General features: G+C 37.6%; 1 protein-coding gene across 2 annotated transcripts in view; it reads left to right on the top strand.

Annotated features, from left to right (window-relative positions):
- KIF16B (kinesin family member 16B) overlaps positions 1-9,761 on the top strand; it is a 133,681-nt gene extending 123,920 nt beyond the window's left edge. For both annotated transcript variants that reach the window (XM_044454119.1, XM_044454120.1), the window contains one exon: positions 8,674-9,761. In XM_044454119.1, the coding sequence (XP_044310054.1) occupies positions 8,674-8,832 (159 nt within the window). In that variant the 3' untranslated portion in view covers positions 8,833-9,761. The remainder of the gene's footprint in view (positions 1-8,673) is intronic.
- Positions 9,762-10,499: the final 738 nt, after the last annotated feature.

Here is a 10,499-nt window from a genome sequence, read left to right on the forward strand (position 1 = left end):
GATCATCACCACTTGCAATCGATTATGAGAACAGTGTAAGTGAACTGCATTCCTTGTTAATATGTCACAATCAAAAGAGCAATAATAGCTCCTCTTGAATTGCTAAAAGCTATTAAATTTTAATAATTTTAATAACTTTAAATTAAACTTAAGATTTATGTTGCATAGTACAAAAACCTGAAACCCCCACATTATGAGATGGTGCAGAAAATGCTAGAATGACATCTCATTGCTGATTCGTTGCATATCACATGAACTAGCCCTGTTATGGAGAATATCCCTATTAAAATTATTTCTAATAATGTTTCAAATGGCTCCAGTTTCAATCCTGCCCTCATTAAAGCTTGAGCAAAGTTGCTCAGTTCAGTCAATAAAGAGGTAGATTTGAATTTTAGCAGACCCTGTCATATTTTTGTTCCTCTCAGGAATGTTTGACTGGGAAGGCTAAATCTTCAAGGCGAACTAAGCATAGATTACACAATATGGATCCATTTAGTTTGTCTAAAGGGCATAACAATGTAGGACAAGCCAAAAGGGCAATACTGTCACCTTTTCAAATCTTGGATCAGAGCTGTATGCGATACCAATATGCTTTGAGCCTTGAATGAAGTTTGACGTAAGCCCTCCCTGAAAATGCTTTTTTACCTGTTCAGTAAGAAAAGCATCTTTGCAAAACTGCCAATAATCTCATATTTTTACATTCTTGCTAGTAAGATGTAAAACAAAAGGGCAGACAACACCAACAAGAAAAGATAAAGCTTGAAGGTGCATGTCCAATTTAAGAATATTTATTTATTTATCTATTAGCTTTATATCAGAGCTAATGAATAGGCTCATTAAAGAACTCAGAACAGCTTTCATCATTCTCCCCCTGCTGTCCTCAGTCTTGTTCCTACAATAACAACCCTGTGAGGTAAGTTGGACTGAGAGTCTTTGGCCCAGAGTATCCCAGTTGGCTCCATGGCTTGGAGAACTTGGATCTCCTGAGTCCCCATCCCACTCTTAACCAATCCACCACACTGGCTCTCAATATCCAATTATAGACACTCAAACAATTGCTTATGAACTTAATCTGTATATATTCCAAGGTGATATCTTTTCATCAGGAATAAGTAAAAATAGTTTTTAAAATAATCTATATCTAAAGATAATTACAAGTCAATATGTAATCACTTAAAACATTTATGCATGTACATTGGCTTCATCTGCTCAATGGTAGGTGATACCATTAGCAGTACTATATTTTATGTTTTTAGATTTTTGTTGTATGAGGAAGCAAATGGTGGGCAAACACAGAGATAATGGCCAGTTTCAGAGGAAGAACTTCGTTTACTTTTGATATTTGTATTCCTGCACTTGTCCATTCTTTTTAATTTAAAGTACAGGATGAGTTTTCCTTTTAATCTGGTCTCCCAAAGTCACAGAGGGAGGAAGTCAGATTGAGATATACCCTTAAAATTTAGTGTTCCAGGTTTGGGAAGTTGGAAAAAATGGTTTCATAACCCAACATAATGAAAACTATAGCAACGTATTGCTTAGGTTACAGTCCTTATGAACATGCTCAATCAGATTTATTTTTGATTTGGCATATATAAGATTGCACTATGGATATAATTTATTACCAGGTTTAGTATTCTGTGCTTGCAGTGGAAGCAGCTAATCAAGTCAGGGATGCTTTGTCCCTCAGTTGATTTACATTGCATCTGAATCTAGACTTCTGGCTCGTCAAGGGGGAGACAAGCCAGAGATACAGGTTCAGATGCAAAATGAATCGTTCTGCTCCAGATTTAATATGAGTACGAGCTAGTTCTTAATAGAGTTACTGAAGAAGGAGATAACAACGATGGTATGTGTGCATATGAGTTTGTATTTTATTTATCTGCTTTATTTCGGTACTGCCAGTAGCCAAATGGGCAGTTTCCAGCCTCTCATAAATACAATAAAAAGCCAATATAAAAGTGCAAATAGCAGTAGAAACATCAACAAAACGTCAAAACCAATTTTAAACAGCTACAATAGCTAACAAAAATTAGAACCCAGGATACGTTAGTTAATATAAAGCTCTAATATCCTATCTAGAGCTGATTAAAAGCTCTGTCATAGTAGGCAGTCTTAACTTGGCTCTGGAAGGACAGCAGAGTTCACACAAGGCAAGTCTCAGTAGCGACCTTGTTCCATAATAGCGGGCGCCACCAAACAAGCCTGCTTGTTGCCACTGCCCAAGCTTTCCTCAGAGTTGGCAGTCAGAGGCAAACCCCAGATTGCAGCATCCAAGTAGATTACAGTTTATCACACATCAGGGTCCCAAGCCATGTTGGCTGTATTGATTAGAACCAGTACCTTGAGATGAGCTTGGAAGCATGAAGGCAGTCAGTGCAAGCAGGCCAGAATTGTCCTTACATGTTCAGACCTCCTGGTCCTGGCTATTAGTCCAGGTTTCCACATTTTGCAGAAGCTGCAGCTTCTGAAGAGTTTTCAAGGGCAACCTCAAGTAGCATTGCATTAATCTAATTTAGATCATTGAAACAGATTATACCTGAACATATAGCTGGGCCACCAGCCCAAGCTGGTAGAAGGGACTCTGTGCCACTGAAGCCATCTACGCTTCACGCAGCACAGATGGCTCTAGGAGGACCCCCAAGCCATGAACCTGCTCTTTCAGGGGAGTGCAGCTGCATCCAGAACAGGTTGAACACCCTACATTCAGACAGAGAAACCATCCACTAACAGAATTTCAGCCTTGTCTTGACTGAACTTCAGTTTATTAGCCTTCCTCCAATCCATAGTTACAGTCAGGCACCAGTTCAGCGCATCCATAGCTGCCATGTTGGACAGTCCCATGGTTCTCATGGAGTCCATGTAATCCCAAGCCATACCGGAAGAGTCCCCACAGCATGAATGCCAACATCCCTCACAGCAGTGTTCTGGGAGACCTCAACATGACAACAAAGAGGGCCTCCATCAACTAGTTAGGGAGAATGTTGGATCCCTGGGTAGATGGTACATCAGCAATAGCCCGAATCCATCTCACTAGCCCAACACAAGATACAAACACTGAGGTTCAGGTGGTCAGGAAGGTGCAAGAGAAAGAGCACTGCTATGCAGCAGAACAACCATCAGTCCACTGGCATTTCCTGCCAGTCCATGAAAGACTGGCTGCTGTGCACATGCACGACAGCGGCATCTCACTTGCCAATACCAGTGCAGGGCTGCTTGCCGCCGATTCCCCACCTCTTCCTTGGCCGAGGAGGCCCAGGAGTGGGGCGACAGCTCAATAGGAGCTAGCTGGGACCTGTGTCATGCAGGGTCCGCCCTCTGGGCAGGGCCCCAAAGGTCCGCCTTTCCCTTGTTCAGCTGTGTTTTCTACTGGGAAGGGAAATGCCAAGGCGGGATTGAGCTGAGAGTGTTTCCTCAAGCCAGTCTGCACTGGTGTATACGGGGGTTTGAGTGCGTGGGGTTCATTGTATTTTATTATTCAACATAATGAATAATACTGTATGAAGTAACTTTGATTTTATATTGCTCTGCTGTTAATACTGTATTTGAATGTGTATTTGTTATGAGCATAGTATTGCATTTATACTGATTTTGCAGTTTGTTATTGTAAATTTTTGATCACATTTTCTTGAAAAGAAGCAACAGCAGATTTCACAGTAGCCTTATTTGAATTACATATCACTCTCTAAAATTTTCAGTTGTGTTTGATTACATTTAATTTCAATATTTTATTCATTCATTTGCATTTTTACTGCTCAGTTTCTGGTTATTTTACAGAATATTCATTTATTTGGTAGTATATTTAAAGACTAATACACAAAATACTATATTATGTATATAATGCTTTTTATTTCTGCCACAGCAATCCCCAAAATAATTTTTCAATTTTTGCCAACTGTAAAACATTTGAAAACCACTGCTATAGAGCGTGACAGCCTTCTCCCAACCCTGCCGTACTGCATGCAGCTAACTTCTGTCTGTTAACCCACCAGATCGCAGTTATATATGCCAGGTCTGCAGCCTCTTACACTATTAAATCATGGATGTGAGAAGTCCTATTGCTCATTATGCCAGCTTTGAAAAGGCATCATCCAGAGACACACAGTTGTGCTGTTTGATTGTGAGGCAGGCCATAAGCAAGTTTTTAATGGCCTGGGCTGCAATTCCCCTTACCTGGCCAGTGTTCCATGCAATGCCCTCTTTCCCCATCACTATACTGATTGCTCTCCCTGAGGTCTCCCTATGTCAGGGCCTACGTGGAGCACATACTCAGGCCCTGAAAGGAAATGCAACCCCCCACCCTACACAGGCAAGCTAACAGGCAACCAAATTGGCCAAGATGTTAGAGAGGATAATCCTTGTCTTTGTGCCCCTCCTTGAACTGGTGACCCCCCCCCCTTGTCATCCTCTCCTTTGGGGGTGGTGCACTAGGAAATTGCCGCTACTCTGCAGACCAGCCAATAAAGGCCTGCTGAGCATCCAGCCCAGATAGCAGGCAGGCATGGACATCTCTCTTGGTGGTACTGGATCTTCCGAAACGCCTCTCAGGCAGAGCCCCAATCCAGCCAGCAGCAACGTCAGCTGGGAGAGGCTGATAGGATGGCAAAAGTGGCTAACGTGGTGGTGGGGGGGTGGGGGGAGCTGGCAAGATGTGCAGTGTTCTCTCCTTTCCCTAGGAGTATCCAGGTTTATATGTTTGCAGCTGCAGGATTAAGAATTTTGTAGGGTTGGTGCAAGCATTGCCTTCTGCAAAGTAGTGTTTAATATATTGTTCATGCAGTCTGTAGCAAAGTGTTCTTTTTGGTCTCTGTCATGCTTGCACAGTCTGCAAGCATTCTGAAAACCAGCTAGTGCTTTACCACTTCTGTTTTCAGGGACACCAAAGGACACCAATAGTTGTCTTTTGTCATGCTTCACCTGCTGCATCCAAAAGCTATTTTCATCCCCTTCCTGTGAGTGGGGTGTGTGTGTGTGTGTGTGTGTGTGTGTGTGTGTGAGAGAGAGAGAGAGAGAGAGAGAGAGAGAGAGAGAGAGAGAGAGAGATTGCTTTGTAAAGTAATTATGACTAATTCTGACACAACATCTGTTCCCTGATTTAAATTATTTCTTGTCTTGTTTGCATTCATTTTAAAAAAAGTTTTCATGCATTTTTAGACATATTGGTATGAATGCTAATGTAACCTGTAGGGAGGTATCAATACAGAATGCCAAGAAAATAGCTTCTGTGCCACTTTTTTTTTTTTTTTCAGAAATCCATGCATTGTGTGGTGAACATCAGCCACAACTGGAGATGTCAGTTGCATTATATAGAGAAACTACTTCTAAAAATAGTAGCAGTATTTTATTGGGGAATGACTTCTCAAATAAATTAGATGTTCCATGTAGCTCTCCAGACTGTGCACTTTCAAAATATATTGTTTTAATAGATTATCACCCCCCACAAGTCCATGATTACAGCGTGCAATGTCATGAGGATACAACAAGGTTGTTATCATTATCCAGTTTGTAATTAAGCAACTCTTAATCCTTTTACTTTATGTAAGATTGTCCTTGCAGCTGCCTACATTAAATCTTTGTTTTAGATTTATTCTCCATCAGATCCCCTCTCCCACACACATATGTTTCATTGCTCTGAGGTATTTGGGTATTTCATTAATCTAACTGAGATAAAATGTTTCACCAAGTTTTTATATATTTCCATAAATTATCTTTATGTGATAACAGTTTGTCAGTTGCAATTTTTATGCTATCAAGATTTGTAAATTATTGCAATTTCCCTCCAAATATGTTGATTGTTCTGCTCTTAAAACGGAGAATGTCTTTGCGATTAATCACTCTTCATTAATTTTTAGTCCACTTGCTCAGGAGCAGTTTCAGACACTAGAAACTATGATAGGAGATGATTTTTAAATAACATTTGGATGGCTATTCAGTGGCCTATAAATTTGAAAATAAATAAATAAATAAATAAATAAATCATTTAAATGATTCTGTAGTGTATCTCCCCATAGTAAAATATGTATATGCTCTCCATATATGGAGCTTTTATGAATCTGCTTACAGAAAATGTGTAATTTCACGTTTCAGATGATAAAAAAGAACCATAAACATTCAGACTTTCTGCAGTGCAGAAAATCACCTGTAGCATGGTGAAGATAAAGAAGGAAGTGTACAGTTTAAGTTTTTATCCTGAGAGAAGAGCTTTCTGAATTTTGTACACTTACAGTTAATGGGATTCAGGTAGAATAAATTTGGATATTATATCTGGTGCAATCCTAGAGTCTCCGATCTTCCCCCTGAAGTTTCCAGAGTTCAAATAAGCTAAGCAATGTTGGCACACCTGTCGTATGGAGTCTTATAAAAACATTTGTAGATTTGTCATAAAAAACTGACTGATTTAGAAGTGTCTAAAATCCACAGAAATATAGTATACACCCCATAAGTATATGTAGGTGTATTGAGGAATACACTAATCAAGTGTATTGAGGAAGTTTAAACCCCTATCATATTCTTCTGCCAAAAAGGTATTTGACAGATAGGAATGGTCTTAAAGCATACATAATAGTAGGGGCATTTGGTTTGCATTCTGAATATTCAGAAGTGGATAAACTTTCCCATTAGGTATCAACACTGCATTTTCTGAAAAGATTGATGTTTCTAGCAGTACTAGGCAAAGGCATCCATTACATTACTGTTTCCAGTTTTATTCAGGGAAAGAAAAAAAGGTGAGAGTGGGAAAAATGCATGTACATATAACAAAAAAAGGGCAGATGGGCAATCAAATCATTAAACTTTATTATTATGTTGATATGCTTAAAACATGATCCAGTGCTGCTTGCATAACAGTGAGAACTAATGCAAGAGCAATAGGAACCTAGCAGATCCTGAAGCAATCAGAAATGAGTGGGAATTTCCATTATCAGAAGCATGCAGATCTGGTGGAATGGAGCTGTTTTGAGCATTTCCATGCTAAAATTTAGAATTTCAGCTTTTTTTTCCAGAGATACGTTTAGAACAGCAAGTTTCACATTGCACAACTAATGGGTCACATGAGCATAACAAATTAATTTAATTCTAATTAAAGAATGAAAGAAAACCATTGTAGAAACAAATTAATTTTTAAAAAGAACATCTATAAACTGCAATCAGACAAATAAAAGCTTAAATTCCATTTAAGGGTTTATGTGGTTTTATCAGGCAAAGAGTATATTTACATATTCTTATATCACCAGTAAATTGCTAGAAATTTGGAAAAGGTCTAAAGTGAGCATAGATTTTGCATTAATTGCTGAAGCTTTTGTGTAATACTGAAGGTATTAAACTAGATGGATACAGGAAAAACTAATAAACGATACAGGATAGACTGGTCAAATCATGTTGCATATACCATAAATTATCTTTAGAATAAATCTGAATATTCATGGGTAAGTAGCCAACTATTTATCAATATTAATGATGAGTCATATATAAAAGCAAAACTGCAACATATTCAGGACAAAACTGATTTTGAAAAATTGCATTTTCAATCAAGAAAAATTGATTCATCTGATTTATAGGGGTGAGGGAGGGCAGAATCCTTTGGAAACAGAAATCTTGCTAACTGAAATTAGGATACAAAAAGATGGACGCCAGATACTGTAAAGTCTTTATTTTCAAGGATTTTTGTAATTTTGTCATTACAAGATTTTAGTGACATGTTTTCCCTTGTAAAAATTTCAAACTATATCAGACAATTTTGCTTAAATCTGGTGTTGTTATATAAAAATAGTTATTTCTCTTGTTGTGGATGTGTTCTGGAAACACAACACTTTGGGAAATTATTCTAAGCATTATATTGGATATATTTCAACTCTCTTTATTTTTCTTAACTATATGTTGTAAACAGGAGTATACTTACAGAGATGTATACATAGTTACTATATTTTCTTTCAGTGACCATAAAAACATATGCAAGCCCTTGGAAAATATATGTTCTGGAATGAGATTAAATTAGGGTTAAAAGCTTAAATGCTTATCAGAGTACAGATAATGACTTTCAGAAATCTCTTACTGAATGATAAGTATGTTAAGCGATAATGTGTTGCATTTTTTTCAGGAAATTATTTACCTATGCATTGTATTTTGGTAATAAAATTTGATATTTATAACGTCATGAAATCGGGGAAAATCCTATTAGGAATATTGTGTCGGGAGAGCAAGAATAGCCCTATTCTCACTCCAACATTTTCTTGATTAATCCCCTATTCAATCTACTCTTTCCCTCATAATGGGAAATGTACAGTAATAATTGAGGTCCCAGTATGATCTATGGCTGGGACCCAATTGTGGGATATCCTAGTTTGGGCTTTATTCATCAAAGTTAATAACAGTATCCAATTCCTTCAAGGCATTTGTACCAGCCCATTTCTTGTTTCCTTCACATAGTTTAGCCTTACCCTATGCCACAAACTGCATTTTAAATGTCCCTCACTTTCAGAAGTCCATAGTCTCATCGAACTAGCTGCACAGTACTTTGGGTATTGGCTTCTTTAGAGTTTGCAGCCGTTTCACATATTAAACATGTTTATTAATTCAATTATTTCCTGATTTTGTAGAGATGTTTTCCTTCCTTTAAACGTTTCTGTAAAGAAAGCAATCTATTCACTGTTGTGATCCTGGCTTCCTTTTCCTTCTCAGAAATACCTCAGAAATTTCTTTGGTGCAATGCTGAACTCACCATCATCCCCACTACATGCCAATAAAGAGGACCTGACCCTGTCAAAACATGCAATTTGTGAATTCTCAGCATTCTTCAAGAAAGGTGTATTTGACTATAGCAGCTATGGCACTGGTTAACTGCTGGAGACTTCACTACTTATTTGAAGAAAGTCTGTCTTCCTTTCTGCTCCGTACTCTGTAAAAAGTACAATGGATTGTTTTGCATCAGCGGAAAATTTCCACCTGAAATCCAAGCTGCTACAAGTCTTCTTCTGTCTAGAACCCAGTTCATTTTCTGGCATAGAATGTGGAAAGAGTTTGCTGCGCTATGCTGGTTTGAGATGATACAAATTTCTTATGCTGCTTGGCTCACCCAACAGTTGGAATTCTTTCCTGCACACATTCTTTGACAAATTGTTACAGCCTTCCATTACTGTTTCCAAGTACCTTGATCATCCTGTAAACAAGCAGATAAGCTTATTCTCAAGTAGCTTCCTCTTTTTATTCCATTCTTTAAATATTGGATTCATGCACTACGAATTGCACTTTTATCTCTTTGATAATGACATTTTCATATTTTGCATACTGCCTTAAATTTGAATGTTTACAAAATATATACTGCAGAGGACTTAAAGATCTTCCACAACTGATACCCTGTTGTAAAGAATCTTTTGCAATCTATTTAAAGGAAGCAACAGCTATTGAAAAATGTGAAATCAGTTTTTTTTTTCACATTTTCTAATTACATGGTTTGTGACTGTATATGATGTATCATACAGTGCTCATGGCTATGCATAAAAGGCATTCAGTATCGAATCTTATTTTTTTCACTTTATTCCAGAAAGGTGTAAAACTTATCTCATTAACTGAGCCTTAGTTGCAATAAGAATTAAAATTATTTTAATGTGCTTTAAAATTTACTCAGGGCTTATTTAGAATTGCACATGCATAGAAGCAGTGGTATATATTTTGCAGAAGTACAAATGGAAAAAAATATAGCAATCTACAGTGGAGGCATGTACATATTCTGTACATAATAAAGATTTAAAAACACTGATTATAACTAACTTTATGGTATTGTTAAAGTCATTTGTGAATTCTCTTTCATGGAGTACAAAAAGGATATTCCAGTTCATCAGAATGGAGCCTTAAAGATTTTTATTATCATTATTAAGCAACAAATCTATAGGGTTTTGTATTTCAGGGGAAGTTAATCTTGATTTTATTGTTGTAGAGAGAGGAAATTACACTCTTTGTGCAGAATCTTCAAAAGCTTTTGTTTCACAGTTATAATAATGCTAGTGATAGGAGTTCTATTCAGGGGAGTTGGAAGCAAACCTACTTTTTGAAGATTGGGTCATCTGGGCCAATTTCCAGGGCAACTTCTCTTAGGACTGAGCCCCTAAAAAGGTCAAAGTAAAGAAAGAGTCTAACGCAGAGACAGAGAGATGTTATTGAGCTACAATTTCCATCATGCTTTACCCATGACTGTCCTGAGAACTGCAGTCCAACCATATCAAGAGGGCCACACTTTCCCTACCACAGGCCTCAAAAAAATTCTGGTTTCTGTCCTGAGTCAGGTCTGGGGGAACTCTGCCTGCCTGTTTTTCAGGATTACACCAAGCCCTTTTGTTAACAGTGTAAAAACCTTTGTGCTCCATATATTTATTTATTATTGTTTGTTGTATTTCTATACTGAAGCCAGCTGGGTGGTTTACAGCACCACATAAATACAATGAAAACTCAATATAAAAATACAGATCAGAGTTTTAAAAAATCATTAAAATTATACTACAAAATTTAAA

Source organism: Varanus komodoensis, unplaced genomic scaffold (assembly GCF_004798865.1).
Source record: "Varanus komodoensis strain SLA01 unplaced genomic scaffold, ASM479886v1 scaffold7_3, whole genome shotgun sequence".
Taxonomy (NCBI): domain Eukaryota; kingdom Metazoa; phylum Chordata; class Lepidosauria; order Squamata; family Varanidae; genus Varanus; species Varanus komodoensis.